Raw genomic sequence first — 21,241 nt, 5'->3', positions numbered from 1 at the left:
TAAGTATCATCCCTTCTTATTAAATTGGTCCTGTGCCCTCTATGTATACCTGTAAACGTATATACACACATTCACATATGTATTCATACGCCCCAATACCCTCCTATATAGACAGACAGACAGACAGACAGACAGACACACACACACACACACACACACACACATATATATATATATATATATTTCTATTCCCTTCAACTATTTTCATACTGAGAAAAGTTTCATCAGTTACAATTATCATTTTTCCATGTAGGAATGTTAATAGTTCAACTTTGATAAGTTCCTTATGATTTCTTTTCCCTGTTTGCCTTCTCATGCTTCTCTTGCTTCTTGTATATGAATGTGAAATTTTCTATTCAACTCTGGTTTTTTCATCAAGAATACTTGAAAGTCCTCCATTCCACTGAATGACCATATTTTCCCCTGAAACATGATACTCAGTTTTGCTGGATAGGTGATTCTTGGTTTTAATCCCAGTTCCTTTGACCTCCAGAATATCATATTTCAAGCCCTTTGATGCCTCAGTGTAGAAGCTGCCAGATCCTGTGTTATCCTGATCGTGCTTCCACAATATTAAAATTGTTTATTCCTGGCTGCTTGTAATATTCTCTCCTTGATCTGGGAATTTTGGAACCTGGTTATAACACTCCTAGGAGTTTTCTTTTTGGGATCTTTTTCAGGAGGCGATAAGTAGATTCTTTCAACCTCTATTTTACCTGCTGCTTCTAAAACATCAGGGCAGTTTTCCTTGAGAATTTCTTGAAAGATGATTTCTAGGTTCTTTTTTTGATCATGGCTTTCAGGTAGTCCAATAATTTTTAAATTATTTCTCCTGTATCTATTTTCCAGATCAGTGGTTTTTCCAGAGATATTTCCCATTGCCTTCTATTTTTTCATTTGTTTGGATCTGTTTAAGATCTTGATTTCTCATGAAGTCACTAGCTTCCATTTGCTCCAATCTAATTTTGAAGGAATGATTCTCTTCAGTGAGCTTTTGAGATTCTTCTTCCATCTGGCAAATTCAGTTTTTTTAGGCATTCTTCTCTTCATTGCCTTTTTGAGTCTCTTTTGCCATTTGAGTTAGTCTATTTTTTAAGGTGTTATTTTCTTCAGTCAGGCTGTTGACTCGCATTTCATGATTTTCTTGCATCATTCTCATTTCTCTTCCCAATTTTTCCGCCACTTCTCTTATTTGGTTTTCAAAATCCTTCTTAAGGTCCTCTATGGCCTGTAACCAGCTTGTATTTTTCTTTGAAGCTTTTGGTGCAGGAGTTCTGACTTCACTGTCTTCCTCCTCTTCCATGCTTTAATCCTTTTTGTCCCCAGAAAAGGAATCCAAAGTTGGATTGCTATGCTTGCTTTGCTTCCTTTTCTTGCTCATGTTGCCACTCAATTACTTGACTTTTAGACTTTTTACCACAGTAGGACTCTGTTACCAGACAGGGGAGCTTTGTACCAAACTCTGGGGTTTTCTCAGCAGCTGAAGGTATTATTTGGGTGCTCTCTCTGAAGCCCTACACTCTCTGGCAACTTTCTCTTTTACTGATGTATACATTTAGAAATAAAAATTATCCCCAATTACTGTTTTGACTGAATCCCACAAATGTTGTAATATTACCTCATTTTTGTCATTACCTTTAATGAAATTATTGATTGTTTCTATAATTTGTTCTTTGACCCACTCATTATTTAGGATTAGATTATTTAGTTTTCAATTAGCTTTTAATCTATGCTTTTATGGCCCTTTATTAAATATAATTTTTATTACTTTATGATTTGAAAAAGATAAATTTAATATTTCTGCTTTTCTGCATTTGGTTATGGGGTTTTTATGCCTGAATACATGGTCAGTTTTGAGAACGTACATTGTGCTCCTTCCAAAAAGGTGTATTCCTTTTCATTCCCCTTCAGTTTTCTTCAGAGATCTATCACAACTAACTTTGTAAAGATTCTATTCACCTCCTTGACTTCTTTCTTATTTATTTTTGGTTAGATTTATCTAGGTCTTAGAGGGGAAAGATGAGGTCCCCAACTAGTATAGTTTTACTGTCTATTTCCTTTCATAGTTAATTTAACTTTTCCTTTAAGAATTTGGATACTATGTCATTTGGAACATATGTTGAGTATTATATTACTTCATTGTCTATGGTTCATTTTAGCAAGATACGGTTTCCTTGTTTCTCCTTTTTAATTAAGTCTCTTTTTGCTTTTGCCTTGTCTGAGATCTTGATTGCTATCCCTGTCTTTTTTACTTCCTTAAAGCATAATAGATTCTGCTTCAATCCTTTATTCTAAGTCAGTGTGTGTCTTTTTGTTTCAAATGTGTTTCATACAAATAACATATTGTTGGTTTCTAATTCATTCTGGTATCCACCTCTATTTTATGGATGAGTTCATTCCACTCACATTCACAGTTATAATTGTTAACTGTGCCTTTCCCTCCAACCTTAATTTTTTTCCTGTTCATCCTTTTCTCTTCTTTTATCCTGTCCATTGTCTATTCTGTTTTGCTTCTGATCGCTGCCTTCTTTTATCTATCATTATTTTTTATCACCTTCCTTTTCTCTTATCCCTTTCCCTTTCTACTTGTCTATTAGGCAAGATAGATTTTTATTATGAATTAAGTATGCCATGATTGAAATTAAGGTAAACCGAGGCACAAAACTATTATTACTCATAATTTATTAGCAATGAGTGAATTTGCCAATAAATATGGACTCAACTACCCCAGCAAGCCAAGACCCCAAATGGGGAATGATGGATCATTGTTATAGACAAAAGGAGTATATAAAAAAATAGAAGGCAACATCATCAATGGGGAAAACAATTGGGTACAGTCAGAGATGTGGAAGACAAAATAATTGGTTGGAAATAGGGAATGATAGGCTAGCAACCTTTTCTCCCATTTTGTTACTAGGAAATTCTGATTGATTTAGTCTATTTACAAGAATAACTAATGATATATAGATAACAGATTTCCTCTAATTGGTCAAGGATTGCTAGTGGTATATAAATCACATATTTCTTTTAATTAAATCAAGATATCTCCTTTGGCACCCATGTCTGTCTATTTAGCAAGTCAGATATTTGTTGAAGAGGGTGCTTTTGGGGCTATTTTGGTTTCCTTGTAGGAACAATGATTCACATTGATTAAATTGCTAGATAACAGTATTCTAGGGTAAGGGTGAAGGGAGATGGAGAAGGGAACAAACATTTATTATGCACCTGCTAAGTACCAGGCACTATACTAAGTGATTTATCAGTGTTATCTCCTTTTATCATCACAATATATCAATTCAACAACATCACTATAAGGTAAGTGCTGTTATTATGCTTATTTCATAGTTGAGAATACTGAGGCAGACAGAAGTAAAGTGAACACATAGTTAATTAGTGTCTGAAGCTGGATTTGAAGTCAGGGCTTCCTGATGCCAACCATCTATTGCTCCATCTATTATACCCTGTAGCTGCCCATTATAGGCATTCTCAACATCATTTCTGTTACCCTTTTCCTATTTTTGATTTTCACATAGCTTGTTTCAAGTTTTCAGGGTTAAATCTTCTTAATTGCACATTATATTTTTCTCTCATTATTGTTCTTTCTCTTTTTTATTATCAATTTTTAATTAACTCTGGATAGTCTGATGGTCTGCTTGTGTACAGAACTCTGACTCAGGTCTAACACTCATGTCCATAGTAAGTCTCTTCCTTGTCTGCCAAAATGCAGTCAGTTTAATTCTTTGTGATCACCATGTCTTGTGTGTAGCAATATTTTTTTGAAGAAAGTGTGTCATTTACAGGTATATGGCTTCTACATAAACTACAACTCTTTGAACTCATTTATTTCTCCTGAATCATACCTTCCCATACATTTCCTTCTTACCTTTCCTCTCCTTAGTATTGGAGCCACCAAGTATCAGAGTTTATGCCGATTTGATTTGGAGGGTCTTCTCAAATTCTTCATAGACTTTCCTTACCATGAAATCAAGTATTCCACCAATTAACAAATGCTTCTTAAGCACTTATTATATGCCAAGAATTGTGCTAAGTCCTGGACTAAGAAGAAAGGCAAGAACAATCCCTTCCTTCATGGATTTCACATTCTAATGATGAGATGTTATATAAATAACATGTAAATTTTAAAATGTTAGATAATTTTAAATAAATTTCAATATTAAGAAATTAATTTTACATCAATTATCTAAAATAAGTACATTTTAAATGATATGAACCATTAGATAAATTGTAGGTAAATGGTTGGTTGGTTGGTGGTTGCTGTCCTTTGTTCTCCAAGGGGACCAAAATGACATCACTATGTTCGATCAAGTTACAGCCAATTGTGGCTGCTCAGATCAATGTGAGCTCAGAATGCTCTACCACAGGTTGGGCACAAATAATCCATGTGAACATCTGGGGTGGATTTTCTAAATGTGCACATCTCACATTTCTTTTGAGCTACTTTAATTCCGCTTTGCTCATAGAAAACAGCAGCTTCTATGAATAGGACATGCGATGCTGGGTGGACCTAGGCCAGTGTCTCCCATGTCACACAATTAATTCCAAAGTTCTTTCCAGAGACCATGAGAGTGTCCTTGTGTTGCTTTTCCTGACTACCATGTGAGCACTTGCCCTGTGTGAGTTCTCCATAAAATAGTCTTTTTGGCAAGCATATGTTTGACATTCAAATAGTCTTTGCAGAAGTTTTTGTACTTTTTTGTGTGTTTTGACCAAAGGGTGGGATCCCCAACTGCTGAGGTAATCAGTCCAGGGTTGGGTAAGTAGACAATTTTTCTGGCACCTTTTCTAGCTTCTTCCTCACACTGGGAGGTGAGCAGTTAGATCCTTAAAAGACTGCTCAGACACCCAAGGGACTACTGAATTCCACTGCTGCTACCAGTAAGAACACATGCATTGTCATGATCAATCAAAATTTTATTACTTTGTGGCCCCTTGTATGCTCATTTTATGATTAGGTAGGCTTGTCCTTGAAAAATAGATTCAGAGGCATACTACAGGTATTGGACTATGACTCTGTGGAGTACAAATAAAAGAAAGGAGGGAAAAAAGAAAATCAGAGGGAAAAGAATGACAGAAGGGGTAAAGTGCCAAAAGAGACAGGAAAGCATGAGATAAGAAGTGCAACAGAAGAAATAGAATTGGCAAGGAGAAAGGTTATCTTCCTCTGAGACTGGAGAAAAGGAGAGGATGAACGATGATGTTGGGATTTGAAGTGTGGGATGGGGTTGATGAAGAAGATCGAGACAGATTGAGACAGATGGCCTTGAATTTTTCCCCCCAATATAATGTGGGGTCTTCAAGGGCAGCTAAGTGGTTCAATGGATAAAGCACTAGGCTTGGAACTAGGAAATACTCCTCTTCATGAGTTCAAATCTGACCTCAGTCACTTACTAGCTGTGTGAGCCCAGGTGAGTCATTTAATTCTGTTTGCCTCAGTTTCCTCATCTTTTAAAAGAGCTAGAGAAGGCAATGGGAAACTAGCCAGTATCTTTGCCAAGAAAACCCCTAATAGAGTAACCAATAATTGGGCATGACTGAAATGACTCAACAACAATGGGATCCTCTGCTTAGAGGGAGTGAGATGATGATGCTCATCTTCTGACTGGAAGGTCAAGACACAGACACCTGGAAAGCAGTAAGACAGGAGATCAGTAGCAGTCCTGGACAACCAAGGGTGACTCCAACACTTTGGAGCTAGTAGGACTCCCATCCACCCAGTTAACATCCATCTACCTATCCATATGTTCATCCATGCACCCAACTGCCCTTTCATGTTTTAGCTGCCATTCTGCATTTTGGCTCTTCCTCTCTACATCACTTTCATTTATTAATTTCATTCACTTAAGTGCCTATAATGTGAAAGGCACTGTCATTGGTGCCATTGGAGATACAAAGACAAAAAATGAAATTATCCCTGCTTTCTATACTCTATTAGTACTATAAAAGTACAGAGCCTTTCCTGACTTTCTGTGCTAGATAGGAAGAATGCCCAATGGCATGTTAGGGAAAAAAAATCATGCTGGCTAGTGGCAGGTTTACACTTGATGTAAAAAAAACACATAACTTTGTAATCCTGAAAGATGTCTAGGAATGGGATGTCTGGGGAGGTAGTGAGCTTCCCGTCACTGTGAATCTCCAAGTAGAGCCTGGATGAAAACTACCTTACCTTTCTTTGCATTCTTTTGCTTAGCATGATGCCTGGTACACAGTAGGTGATCAATACATGCTTATTGACATTTGATTGTTATTTGTTGGGGATGTTGTAGATAGGACTCTTTTTACGTCTGGGTTAGATGAGGTGATCTCTGAGATCTCCCCTGCCAACTCCAAGGGTCTGTGATTCTGAAGTTGGGGTCATCACTTTTCTTTTTAAATTTAATTTTATTACTTTATTTTGTCATATTATTTTTTAAATACACATTTGTTTTAAAAACTTTCAGCTCCAAATTTTTTCCCTTCTTTCCTCCTCATCTATCCCCACTGGGAAGATAAGAAATTCAATATAGGTTGTACATGTGTAGTTATGCAAAACATTTCCATAGTAGGTATATTGTGAAAGACTAACTGTATTTTTCTCCATCCAATCTCGCCCCTCACTTATTCTATTTTATCTTTTGATATCATCCCTTCATATTCAACTTGTCCTGTGCCTTCTGTCTATGTATAGATGTACATACATTTGCACATCTTCACATATATATTTATACACACCTGCACCCTCTTCTTATGTATACATATATGTGTATGTGTATATATATATATATAGATAGATAGACAAATAGATAGATAGATATAGATATATATTCCCTTCAACTGTCCTCATACTGAGAAAAGTCTTATGAGTTACAATTATTGTTTTTCCATGTAGGAATGTAAATAGTTCAACTTGAATAAGTTCCTTATGATTTCTTTTCCCTGTTTACCTTCATATGCTTCTCTTGCTTCTTGTATTTGAAAGTCAAATTTTCTGTTCAACTCTGGTTTTTTCATCAAGAATGCTTGAGAGTTGGGGGGTGGCTAGATGGTGCAGTGAATAGAGCACTGGCCCTGGGGTCAGGAGGACCCAAACTCAACTCTGGCCTCAGACACTTAACACAAAAACTAGCCATGCAACTTTGGGCAAGTCACTTACCACCAATTGCCCTCCAAAAAAAAAAGAATGCTTGAAAGTCCTCTATTTCATTGAATGACCATATTTTCCCCTGAAGCATTATACTCAGTTTTGCTGAGTAGGTGATTCTTGGTTTTAGTCCTAGCTCCTTTGACCTCCAGAATATCATATTTCAAGCCCTTCAATACCCTAGAAGCTGCTAAGTGTGGGCTATCCTGATTGTGTTTCCACAATACTCAAATTGTTTCTTCCTGACTGCTTGCAGTATTTTCTCCTTGACCTGGGAACTCTGGAATTTGGCTATGATATTCCTAGGAGTTTTCTTTTTGGGATCTTTTTCAAGAGGCAATCAGTGAATTCTTTCAATTTCTATTTTGCCCTCTGGCTCTAGAATATCAGGGCAATTTTGCTTAATAATTTCTTGAAAGATGGTGTCTAAGCTCTTTTTTTGATCACAGCTTTCAGGTAGTACAATAATTTTTAAATTATCTTTCCTGGATCTATTTTTCAGGTCAGTGATTTTTCCAATGAGATATCTCACATTGCCTTCTATTCTTTCAGTTGTTTGGATCTGTTTTATATTATTTTGATTTCTCATAAAGTCATTAGCTTCCAATTGTTCTAATATAATTTTGAAGGAATTACTCTTTTCAGTGAGTTTTTGAAATTTCTTTTCTGTCTGGCAAATTTGGCTTTTTAAGGCATTCATTGGCTTTTTGGGCCTCTTTTGCCATTTGAGTTGGTCTGTTTTTTAAGGTGTTATTTTCTTCAGTCAGGCTGTTGACTCGCTTTTCATGATTTTCTTGCATCATTCTCATTTCTCTTCCCAATTTTTCCTCCAATTCTCTTACTTGGTTTTCAAAATCCTTCTGGAGCTTCTCCATGGCCTATAACCAGTTTATATTTTTCTTGGGAGCTTTTGATGCAGGAGCTCTGACTTCTATGTCTTCCTCCTGTTCCATGCTTTGACGCTTTTTGTGCCTGAAAAAGGAATCTATGGTAGGATTGTGTTTCCTCTGCTTTCTCATGTTGCCAGTCAATTACTTGACTTTTGAACTCTTTGCCATGGTAGTACTCTGCTTTCAGAATGGAGAGAGCTTTGTCCCAAATCGCTGGAGGTTTTGTAGCTGCTGGAGAAATTAGGAAGGTGCCCTCTTTACAGCTCCCACAGGCTCTGGCACCTGGACACACACCCCAGGACCTTTACCCAGGACTGCGATCAAGATCCAAGCAGGTCAAAGCAAGAGTGATTACCCTCTGAATGGTTGCGTGGTTCCGTATAATCTGCATGCCAGGAGCTCCTGAGGCAGCCACATGGGGCAGCTGCTGCTGCGCCTCTGCCACTTCTTGCCCTGGGGCAGGGGATGGGTGGGAGGGGGCGTACCATGCTTTTCTGTCCACCCCTGTTCCAACAGAGTTCCACACTGACCTTTTACTTTTTCTTTGGTGTTTATGGGTTGAGAAATCTGGAAGCCACCACAGCTGCTGGTGATTCACTCTCCTGAAGTCTGCTCTGGCCACTGCTGGTCAGGGCTGCCCTGGGGCCAAAACTGCATGGCTCATGCAGGGCTGGGATTAGCTCCCAGCCCGGTGCGATAGCTCCTTCCTGCTGGACTGCTGGGCTGCCTTCAGTGGGAGATTTGTTTTTCTCTGTCGCTTTGTGGGTTCTGTAGCTCTAAAATTTGTTTAGAGTAATTTTTTACATGTATTTGAAGAGGTGGAAGCCAGAGCCATGGGGAAGTCCTGTTTCTACTCTGCCATCTTGGCTCAGCCACTCCTGGGTCATAATTTTGGTCATCACCTTTCTAAAGAAGCAATGGCAACTTTTATTTTTTCTGAATGTGAAAGGGTTTAGGAAATAGTTCTTTCTGGTAAGATTATTAAAGGAGCAGCAGATGGGAGGGATCTCAGTAGTGGCCATTGTTTGTCCTGGGACTCAGGCAAATGTCAGAGCCACAGTATCTCAGAGTTGGAAGGGACCTCCAAAGGCTGATAGTCCAATCCCCAAACCCAGGTGGGATTTCTCACAATGACACTGTCGACAAAATGTCATCCAGCTTATACTTGAAGAAGGAGGGACATAGAGGAAAGAGTGCTGTGTTTGGGGTCAGAGGCCTTGGGCCTCCATTTTGCTTCAGCCACTCACACAAAGGTGGCCTTGGACAGCTCCTTTCCCTTCTCTAGCCTCAAGCTCCTCTACTATAAAATAAGAAAGCTAGACTAGGTATAAAGTTACTCTGAGTTGTAAATTTTAATAAACTTTTAGTGGCAGGGGTTGCAAGCATTTATTAAGCACCTCCTGTGTTCAGAGGCTTGTATTGAGCGACAGGGGACACAAAATATCAGAGACTGTAGTCTCTGCCCTCATGGGCATACAGATCTAATAGAGAGATGGGATACAAATATAGGTAACTAGTTTAAAATAATGCATGATAAGTGGGTTATGTAGCATTTATATAACACCTTATGTATATTAATAACAATGGCTAGCATTTATATGACATCTCTTATGTATCAGACAGTATACTAAGTGCTTGGTAAGTATCTTATTTGAGTCTCACAGCTTCTTGGAATGTAGCTCCTATTATTATCACCCTCATCTTACAGAGGAGGGAAGTGAGTCTGAGTCTGAGAAAGGTTTAACTGACTTTCCCAGGGTCATACAGAGGGTAAGTGTCTGAGATGGGATTCAAACTGAGGTCTTCCTGACTCCAAGCCCAGAGCTCTGTCCACTGTGCCACTTAGATGCCCATGAGAGGTATAAACAAAAGTCTGTGTGAGGGTTGTGAGAGGAAGTTTTTACCAATCAGAAAGAGAGGGATCATGAGGAACACCACCTACCCCTGGCCATACCCCTCTGGCATGAGTCAGCTTGGTTCTTCTTCAGATCTGGGACCACTGCCCCCTGCCCCAGCTGTCTCTAACCCTGCTCCTGTGGTTTAATGCCCAGGGAGGCTCAGGCAGGACTCTGCTGAAGGTCAGCTTCAGCTCTTATTTGCTCCCAGAACTCCTTGCCTTCTTGATTTCTCTAACTGATTTGGCCTAAGCCCTCTATCTCCATTGCACAGAGTCAGCTTCCTGGGCACTGACCCTTTTTCTTGGCACCCAGCCTGAGAACCTTTGCTTTTGGCCCCAGGGCCCTCACCTTGCATAGATTTCTGAACGGACTTTGATCTCTGAACTTCATCAAAAAGCACAGACCTTCCTTTTTTGCTATTCTGTGAATGCTAAGGATGAAGGTTCCAAGTCTTATCTAAATTTTCTATCCCCCAGGGAGGGTCACAGGGCTCTCTACATAGTAGGCTCATAATTAATGTTGTTGAATTACATTAAGCTTTTTTTAATTTAAATTTTCAGTTACAAATTCTATCCCTCCTCTCCTACTCACTGAGAAGGAAAAAAAATACAACACCCTAATACATATGAATTAAATTAGACTTTAAATATGACAAAAAATATAACAAGTTGGATGTGAGGTACGTTCCAGTCTTAGAGAATGGTGTGAGCAAAGATGGTGAAGGACAGTAAGGTTGGTTTCAGATGTGGAGCATCCTGAGTATCAAGCTAATTTCTATCTTTATTGCAATAGAGCTTAAGGGTTTTGAGCAAAGACCTGATACAATTATATCCCTGTATATAGAAAATTATTCTGGCAGTTGCTGCTGGCTGGGTTGAGAAGAGAGACAGGCATACTATCAGGAGGCCAGTGTTATAAGAGGGCATCCTAGGGTGGTGGCCACAGCTGTAGAGAGGAGGAGATGGAGGAGGGAGGTGATGGGTGCTTGAGGGAAGGGCTTCCCTTCACACTCTTTCACATATCTCTTTTTCTTTTCTCAGCCTATGTTCTTCCATATTCAATGGGCAGCCTTAGGCTGACATGTCCCATCTGGGCAACTCCAGAAGACTGATATCTCATTGTCTTGTTATGCCTCTATCCAGAGCTCACTCAATGATCATTTATCAATCACCTACTATGTGCCAAGCCCTGTGTTTGGCACTAGATATATGAAATCAAAAGCTTTCCTTTTAACAGAGGGGACAACATCTATATCTATGCATATGTCTGTCTACCTATATATGAGAAACTGAGTGGCAGAGTGGTAGGGAGAAGGGGGACTAAGGAAGTAATCATATAGAAGGTGGAGCTTGCTCTGACTCTTGAAGAAACATAGATCAGGGCCACATGTGGTCCTCTAGGTCCTCAAGTACAGGAAGGAATGCATAGATCTGAAGAGAACCAAAGACATAACATGTTGAAGTGCCCACCAGAAATTATACACTAGAGCCCCCTTAAATCTGCTAGAGGGGACCCCTACTGGGTTCCTTGGAAACCACCTAATAGGCTCCAATAGTAAAGAAATGTTTCACCTGTGGTGCTAGAAACATGCCACAGATTCCCACGGATTCAGGTCTGTTTATGTTTGTATCTAAGGCTTTGCTAAGGAACCTTCGCTTCGCTTCAGTAGAAATAATACTTAGGCTTTGTTTCAATAGGAATAATACTGAGAATGCCTTGCTTCAATAGGAATAATACTGAGAATGTTTTGCTTCAATGGAAACAATGCTAACCCCTTAGAAACATATTCTGTTGCTAGCAATCACATTGTCTATAAAATTGTGTCTAACAGAAAGCTCGATGCTGTCTTTCGGTCTGAGAGGCAGTCCCGGCCAGTTAATAAACACTCCTATCAAATTATAATAGGCCTAGCTGTCCTGTTATGTCTCGGTGTCCATTACAATGTAAAGGAAACACATTTAGGCTTTGACAGACAAGCAAAGACCTGTATTGTCTCAATAGCTCGTTGTAATAAAAGTGAGGCACAAGGTCTTACTTAATCCCTTGCTTCCACGTGTTGTGGCTTTAGTCCTTGGCTGCTGCTTCTCTTATGACCTGCACAAGTGAACTGCTTCTCTCTCTAAGAGGTCTTTCTGCTCATCAGACTCCCTTTCTCTAGATAGAAGGCTACATGCCAAAACTCTCAAACTTAGGGCAACTTGTGAGACAGCACAAGCCAGGAGCTTCCCTTTCCTGCCTAGGTTAGGTTCTGGTATCCTACTGTTAAGGAAATTCTTCTCCTCTCTCTAACTAGAGGCCAGAGGCCCAGGAATGACACTGTCCATGAATTACACCCTTGGCTACCTGAAGAAACCTGAAACTCTGATCAGGTTTAGAAAGCCAAGTAAATGAACCTGCAAAAACTTCTCTCCCTGTCTGAAGGTGCTGTGTTCTTGCTAATTATGTGGAAGAAAGTAAGGTAAAGGTAGCAAAGGAATGAAAAAAAATGCAAGGCAGGTCACCTGGTCTACTTGCATAGTCTAGTACAAAGGGAAATCCCTCCACTGCCAACAAAATCTATCATCCTGAGTCTGTTGTTGTTCAGTCATTCAGTCACGTCCAACTCTTTGTGACTTTGGGGACCATAGTACATCAATACTGTCCATGGGGTTTTCTTTTCAAAGGTACTGGAGTGGTTTGCCCTTTCCTACTCCAGTAGATTAAGGCAAACAGAGGTTAAGTGACTTGTGAGTGTCACTAGTAAAAAAATGCTCTAAATCACTATTGATTAGAGAAATGCAAATTAAAATGACTCTGAGATCCCACATCACACCTATCAGATTGGCTAATATGACAAAACAGGAAAAATGATAAATGTTGGGGAAGATGTGAGGAAATTGGAACACTAATGCATTGTTGATGGAGTTGTGAAATGATCCAACCATTCTGGAGAGCAATTTGGAACTATACCCAAAGGGCTATAAAACTGTGCATGCCCTTTGATTCAGCAATACCACTGCTAGGTCTGTATCCCAAAGAGATTATAGAAAAGGGGGAAAGGATCCATATGTACAAAAATATTTATAGCAGCTCTTTTTGTGGTGGCCAAGAATTGGAAATAGAAGGGATGTACATTAATTGGGGAATGGCTGAACAAGTTGTGGTACATGATTATAATGGAATATTATTGTTCTATAAGAAATGATGAGTGGGCAGATTTCAGAAAAACCTGGAAAGACTTACATGTCACTAGTCATAGCTAGTAAGTATCTAAGGCTGGATTTGAAGTCAGGTCTTGATGACTCCGGGGTTCTATCCACTAAGCCATCCAGCTACTTCTTCCTCAGTCTAAGCTAAACCATTAAACTACAGAGCAGCTCCAGCCATTGAAATCTGTCTCTATGGAAAATCCAAGGGACAGCTCCAAAACAATGACTTCATCTTGAGGCAGCCCCAGGCACTGAGATTTCATCAGGAGCTGAATTTTGTTCTCTTGCCAAGCTTCCATTGGGCATGCCTATTCCCATAGTGAAAGGAGACCGTTTAAAGGCTCCCCCAAAGGACCCATCACATTGATCACTGAACTTCCCTAATTAATGTCCTTTAAACTATTCCCTCCTCCCCAATTTGTAGTTGTAGCAAATCTAACTGGGTATGCCTTTAGGCACATTCCCCCCACTTCTAGACAGCTCCCTGAGGGACCTAGGAGAGCTGCAGCTTACCTGCTGCCCCAGATGCCTTCTTCATCTCCCTCTCTAGGCTCCTCATTGAGACACTTCCAAAACCAACCCAATAGCCTTTTGTGAGGGTGCTGAGCTCTCAGTTAGGAAGGTGATGATTTCCCTTGTTTAGATGGGTGCTGAGCTCTCACAGATCCCCTAACATATAACTCCACAAAGTCAACAAACAAACACAGTTTCGTAAAGCCTCTCTAGGCTCACATTTGCCTTTGTGCTTACAAAGACCTGTTTCAACCCACATCCAATAATTAGGAAAGAAAAGTAAAAAGAAGTAAGAGTGGAATGGTCAACTATCAAGAAAGGAAAAACGGACAAGATAGGAGGGGAAGAAAGCCCCAAACTTTCCTTCCAAAATGAAAAAGAGTCAGCCAATAAACATTTATCTATTAGGCACCTACTGTGTGCTCAGCACTGTACTAGGGATGCAAAAAAAGGCAAAAGACTGTTTCCCCTCAAGGAATTTCCAATCTAATAGGGGAAGACATCTGGCAAACAACTATGTACAAGCTATAGACAGGATAAATAGGAAATAATCAATCTGTGTCTCAGCCTCATTTTCCTCATCTATAAAATGGGGTAATAATAAATACCTATTTCCATAGGGTTATAAGGATCAACTGAGACAATGTATATGAAGTACTTTGCAAATCCAAAAGCACTCTATAAATGCTAGCTATCATCATCATCATCATTCAATCAATAATTCAATTGATCAATCCAGGAGGTACTGAACTTCTACTTTGTGCTAGTGTTAGGGGCTGAGCCAGGGGCAGGGGGCATAGAAAATCAGGAGGACTGGCATCTGCCCTGGTTGACTATGGGCTAGAATCTGGAGAGATCAAAATGACAAATCCCATGGATTAATTGCCCCACTCAGACCTTAGACACACCGGAGCCTCTCCTTTAACCTATGGGTGGTTCTGTTGCAGTATCAGAAGGAAGAAGAATTAAAGGTGACAGTGTCTTGGATGCAGAAATTCCCTTGTGCCTTTCCCCGATGGTTCTCCGGGTTCATGGCATTTCTCCAAGTCTATGACCCTAACTACGTGAAAGTTCTGCTGGGCAGATCAGGTGAGAAGTGTCCTCTTGCTCTTTGGTGGGAGTTCTCTAATTTCCCTCCTCCTCAGGACCCTCCTCAAAGATTCCATTTCAGTTCCCCGAAAGGAGCCCTCTCCTCATCCACTCCCCATACTTTCTACTTAATGCTCTCCATCTACTTAATCCTCCCATTTTCTTCCCCTGAAGGATACTCTGAGGCCTCATAGATAATTAACCCAAGGTCTGGCCCCATCTGCCCCTGGGAGTTTCAGCAGAGTAAGGGGAGTTTGGGATAGGCTGCCTTTCAGATCAAGTGTACCTCTTTTTATGTGTTTCAGATCCAAAAGCTAATTTAACCTACAGATTCTTGGTCCCCTGGATTGGTATGTTCACCCCCCACCCAAGATCTTGGGGGCCCCCACTTGCTACCTGTGCTCTATCAAATCCTTATCCTTCCCCTATATCACCCTCTATTCCCCTGCCACCATCTTGTCCTGGACTCTCATTCCCTCTTGCTGGACTCTTGTTCTTTCTAAGCAGCCTCCCCACCTGCTGCCTATCCTCTCTCCAATCTTGCCTCCCCTTGCTCAGAAGCCTCCATGGGCTCCCCACTGAAGACTGAGTAAGATTCAATGGGATAATATTTGTATAGCACTTAGTACAGTGCCTGACCTTGAGAAATGCTTGTTTCCTTCTCCCTCCCCTCCTTACTCCAGGGTAAAGTGCCTTAGAAAAGATATGGGATGTACCCATGATCCACGTCAGACAGGATGTAAGAAGGGCTGAAGGAGAGTGTTGGGTGGGTGCAGAGGAGAGAGAAATGCTTGTTAGGTAAGAGGAATCAGGAATGTAGCCTCCTTCAGGGAGAAGGTAACATGACACCTGGCCCTTGAAGGGTGGTAGGATTTTAACAGCAATGTGAAGAAAGCATTCCAAGTGTACAGGATAATGCCAGTAAAGGGTCAATAGGAGTGTGTTCAAGCATTTTCTTGGAGAGTCCTCTTACATATTCCCTCTCCTCAAGCCACAGACCACTTAGACCCTTCAGGGTCTTTCCATGCCTCATCTTTGACCTTTTGTCTGTATCTCCTGGACTCAGGAGAAGGGCTACTGATCCTGAATGGGCCAGTCTGGTTCCAGCACCGGCGGCTTCTGACACCGGCATTCCATTATGATATCCTGAAGCCTTATGTGGGGCTGATAAGTGACTCTGTTCGAGTGATGCTGGTGAGTCTCCACAAGGGTGCCCCTGTGCCCAGGTAGACGTAGAAATCCTCATGTGCCTATGCATACACCCCACCACACCCCCATCCCCACACCCACCCACCCACCCACATGTACAGCCTTGCTATACTTCATAAAATCCCAGAGCTGGAAGGGACTTCAGAAGTATACTTGCTCACCCCTCACACCTAGACAGGAAGCCCCACTACAGCATCCAAGATGTCACTCAGCCTCTGCTTGCAGACTTCCAGGGAGGGAGGGTTTGTTGACTTCCTCCTGTGGGGTAGTTGTCAGGAAGTCTGTCCCCAGGTAACACACATTTGTGGCTGGGAGCAGGGTACCACCCCCTGTCCCTCCTTCCCCAAATGATGTTTCTCATGTTTTCTTGAGCTTCTCTGGGCCTTAGGTTACTGTTTATGGACTGTCCCCAGTCTGGGTGGTAAGAAGATGATGGGAGATAGGAAGGCAAAGGGGAGCTAGTGTCCATGTTTTTCTCCAGTCTCAAGAGATTCAATCAGAACTATTGACTCAGTGGTAGACACTCTGTCTGAGCCCTGAGCTGAAGAAGGATAATGGAATTCAATCATGGTAACTGGATGAGAGAGTAGAAATGGTTGCTTAAGGTAAGTAGGGAGGTCCTCACCATTACCTGAAGGGACATTTTATGTCTGAGAAAGGGCTGTGGGAGTGGAGACAGGCAGTAGGAAGCAAGAAGCATCAATAAGGCAGTGGAAATGGGGATAGAGAGAAGTGGGCAGTGTTGATTGTGACCACTAGGCATGAGAACTAAACAGGGACTGAAGCCTGACCATGGTCAGACATTGGCATCTATGCAGGCTCGAGGCCAAACACAAACCAGGATAGCTGAGGGTCACTATTCAGCAGAGGGGTCATTTTATAGGCCTTCTTCCCTGCCCCCCATTCCAAGGAAGAAGTTTGTACTGAATCAAGGGGGACCTATCTTATTAGCAGGAAGCTGCTTCCCCAATATAATCACATGACTTTGGGAGCCCGATCTTCCCAAGACCTGTTGTTCTGGCTCTTCTGTAAAGGAATGGTCCTTGGTGGGAGTAGCACCCTGCTCAGGTTGCTACCTCAACCTGCATTTGTTTTGGTAGGTTGCTTATAAATTCTCCTCAGGGTTCTATAGGGGTTAGATTTCTAGTACTGTTGCTCATGAGCCCCCACTGGTGAGCTACCCACTAACAATCAGGCAGACATATAGCTTTTAGCAAAGGCATTTACCAAAATGGTATAACAAGAATAGTAGTTACAAAAAACTTTCTCCTTCCTAGTCTGGGGTACACTCTTCTATGAATACACATAGTACCAATGGGGAGAGTGGGCACAATCTTAAAGCAGAAAAACAGTAAGGTATACATGTAAAGAATACATGGGACAAAGGGGTAACACAACTTTTTTTATTTGCTTTTTGGAGGGGCAGTTGGGGCTAAGTGACTTGCCCAAGGTCACACGGCTAGTTTTTTGTATCAAGTGTCTGAGGCCAGATTTGAACTCAGGTCCTCCTGACTCCAGGGCTGGAGGTGGCTCTATTCACTGCGCCACCTAGCTTCCCCTCAATTCACAACTCTACATTACAGTTAGTCCTTTGATCCCTTCATAGAGTCCCCATGAAATTCCTCTTTGATGTGACTTTTGCCTGGTCTGTGAGGGTCGGTGCCTTCTAGAGTCCACAGCCAGAGCTCCTCTTCATCATGAGGAATCCCATTATCTGATGCCATCTTTCCTCAGTGACTATTGGTTGGATGTGTTATTTTCTACTACTTTAGTCTCTTTGATCCCAGCTAGATGTACTTATTGTCTGCTACTGTCCAATCTCTCCAATGACATGGTCATTGGGTAGACTGAGAAGCAAAGAAACTCTCAACTTCTTCCTACCACCATTATCACCAAAGGTCAATACCCTATAAGGGCCATGGTTCCAACTCTCATACAGAGATTATCCAAAATAGAATTTTTCCATTTTTGACTGGCTCCACTTGACTTACCACCTGTGAATTGTTTTGTTATTTTTATAGGTGGCCCAAAAGGTATGACTTGACCTCCTTAACCAATCACAAGACACTTCCTGTATGGTTTCATCTGAATTTTGTCCAATGATCAAAACCCCACAATCCTCTCAAATAAATGATGGATATATTCACATTGTTTACATTTTGATGGATTGGTTGGTTGATTCTATTGAGGTATCTGTGCCTTTTGTGGTTACATTAATGGAGATGGAACCATATCCTTACACAAGGAAAAGGGTCAAGTACTCCTTCAAGCCTGGAGAGAAGTGGTGAAGTCAGTTCTCATCCCCTCCCTTCCCCTGAACCCTCTCTTCCACTATCCCAAACAGTCAGAAGGTAATTGAGCATCAGCAATAGTTGTGATGTTGCCAGAGATTGATTGCTACATAGGTAGGTGCCTAATAATACTTACACCTGAAACCAATAAGTCAACAGTCACTTAGGAAATTCTTAGTATGTTTTCAGCATGGGGAAACAAAAGGAAAAACAAAAATGGTTCCTGTCTTCAAGGAGCTTATGTTCTGTTGAAATGATAGAATACGTGAATTCATAAGGAAAAATACACTATGTTCAAAATAAATAGAGTGATTTGAGGGACACTAACAACTTGAGGGATCATGAAAGGCCTCCTGAAGAAAGTGGCACCATAGATGATCCTTCTCTGGACCTAGGGTTCCAGGAGCTTGGCAGGAAGAGAGAGAGGATTCCATGCATGAGGGACACATGATATGTTCAAAGGTATAGGGGCAAGAGATAGAATATCATGTTCCAGGAAGAGCAAGTTTGGCTATATTGGGGAACACATGCCAAGGATTATGTATAATTTGTTGGAAACATAATCTAGGGCTAGATAGTGAAAGGTTTTAAATGCCAGAGAGAGGAGACTGTATTTTATCCTAAAGAGAATTGGGGAGCCACTGGATCTTTTTTTAATTCTTTTTTTGAGGTTGGGTCTCCCCATCTCTCCCAGGTTGGTGGCAGACACTTTGATGACACTCAATTGGGTTTAGCCCTACTATGGCCCAGAATGTCTGGGCATAAGGGATCCACCAGCCTCAGTCTCCCCAGCAGCAGCGACTATAGGTGTATACCATCTCACCCAGCCCTACTGGAACTTTGTGAACAGAGGAGTAATATGGTTAGCCCTGTGATTTTGGAAAATTATTTTGGTAGTTGGGTAGAGGATGGGTTGTGGAGGCAAAGAAACCAGTTAAGAAGCTATTGCAATAATCCAGGTATTGAGGACCTGAACTAAGGTGGTTATGTTATGAGTAGAGGGAAAGGGATAGATGAAAGATATGTTTCAACAATGGGATGTAAAAGACTTGGCAATTGATTCAGTATGGTGGGGGGGGGTGAGTGAAAGTGAAAAGTTGGGGATGCCTCTTAGATTACAAACTTGGGTGACTGAAAGGATGGTAGCACTCCTGACAGTAACAGGGAAGTTAAGAGTTGAGGTAGGTTTTTTTTGGAAAGATTATTGAGTTCAAGTTTGGACATATTGAGTTTGAGACATCTGTAGGACATCCACATAGAGATGTCCAACAGACAGTTGGTGATGTGAGACTGGAGATCAGGAGAGAAGAGGGTATCAAGGAGAAGAGGGTGATTGAGAATGTCAAATTTTGCAAACAGGTCAAGAGGAATGGGGATTGAGAAAATGCCATTGGATTTGGCAATTTTCTAATTTCCCTATTGCTGTTAAGGGTGCTATTATCTTCTTAGTCATCACGGGATCACAACCTAGATGTCCTCCTTGACTCCTCAATTTGTCTGACTCCCTTATATGGAATCATTTGCCAAGTCCTGTCTTTTCTACCTTTGTAATATCTCAGGTAACATCTATATACCACCCCTTCTCTTCTGATTCTGCCACTACCCTGGCGTAAACCCTAATCTCCTCATGCTTGTACTATTGAAATAGCATGCAATAGTCTAGCTGCCTCAGTATTATTCCACCTCAGTACATCCTACACTCGGTTGTTAAATCAATCTTCCTAAAGTACAGATCTGACCATGTTACTCCCCCATTCAATCAACTCTAGTGGCTCCCTGTTGAAGCCTCCATGATCAGGTATAAAGCCCTCTGTTGGCTTTTTAAAGCCCTCAATAACCTGGTCCTTTCCTACCTTTCCAGTCTTCTTATACCTCACATCTCACTATCTACTCTGGAGCCCACAGACACTGGCTTCTCTGTTGTTCAGCAGAAGACAATCCAAGTTCTTTCACTGGCTGTCTCCCATGCCTGGAATGCCCTCTCTCCTTATCTCTGACTTCCTTTTAGTTTCAGCTAAAGTCCTACCTTCTTGAGGAAACTTTCTTCTATCTTCCTTTCTTTTGTTGATTATCTTCAGTTTATCCCATCTATAGCTTGTTTGTACAGAGTTGTCTGCATTTGAGCTCCTTGAGAGCATAGACTATTATTTTTCTTCCCTGGAACAGTGCCTAGAACACAGTAGGTGTTTAATAAATGTTAGTCTGAGGAGCTCATGTCACAAAGAATGAGGACTGAGAAAAGACAATTCAGTTTAATGTTAAAGATATTATTGGTAACTTCAGAGAGAACAATTTCCTTTGAGTGGTAGTCATTGAAGCCTGAATGTAAGGGGTTTGAGAAGAGAGTAGGAGGTGAGAAAGTATAGGTACTAAATGGATGCAATTTTTCCTGGGAGTTTGACTCTGAAAGGAAGGAGAGAAATAGGATGATGCCAGGAGGGAAGGGTAGGACCACGAGAAGGATTGTTGTTCTAAAGGATAGAGATCTGGAAAAGTGTGTATGTGGAAGGGAAGGAGAGGTTGAAAATTAGGGAGAGCAGGAAGGAATTAGGGGCAAGCTGCTATAGGAAACAGGAGGGGATGGAATTAAATTAAAGGTAGGCTTGGACAGGGAGAAAGGCCACCTTCTTCCCCAAGACTGGAGCAGAGTAAGGGAGAATAATGGAGAATGCTGAAGGGATTCAAGGTGTAGAACTAGGTAGGAGAGAAAGCTCAAGACTGTTAGTGAAGCATGAGGAGAGATCCTCAGCTAAGAGGAGGTAGGAGGTGCTGTTGTGGGAGGTTCGTGGAGAGAATAGAAGGCTTGGGACAGCTGCTGGGGGAAACACTTCAGAACTGAACAGGAAAGAGATTGTCATGTAGCAGGGAGGGCCCAGGTGACATGAGAGAACCTCATCATGTAGTGTACCCATCCACACAGCGTTCTGTACAGAAAACTCTAGCGCTTCAAGACCGATAGTGACTGGGCACCAACGGACGTGTGTGTGTGTGTGTGTGTGTGTGTGTGTGTGTGTGTGTGTGTGTG

General features: G+C 41.3%; 1 protein-coding gene across 1 annotated transcript in view; it reads left to right on the top strand.

Moving 5' to 3' along the window:
* The window catches only part of LOC138165371 (cytochrome P450 4A6-like), an 88,876-nt gene that overhangs the window by 7,159 nt on the left and 60,476 nt on the right, over positions 1–21,241 (top strand). The window contains exons 2-4 of the mRNA XM_069093636.1: positions 14,575–14,716; positions 15,022–15,066; positions 15,783–15,910. Coding sequence (XP_068949737.1) covers positions 14,575–14,716; positions 15,022–15,066; positions 15,783–15,910 — 315 coding nt within the window. The remainder of the gene's footprint in view (positions 1–14,574; positions 14,717–15,021; positions 15,067–15,782; positions 15,911–21,241) is intronic.

Source organism: Petaurus breviceps, unplaced genomic scaffold, assembly GCF_028583685.1.
Source record: "Petaurus breviceps papuanus isolate PSGF00001 unplaced genomic scaffold, PetGlider_PUasm1.0 208, whole genome shotgun sequence".
NCBI lineage: Eukaryota > Metazoa > Chordata > Mammalia > Diprotodontia > Petauridae > Petaurus > Petaurus breviceps.
This window is presented reverse-complemented; position numbering and strand designations above follow the sequence as displayed.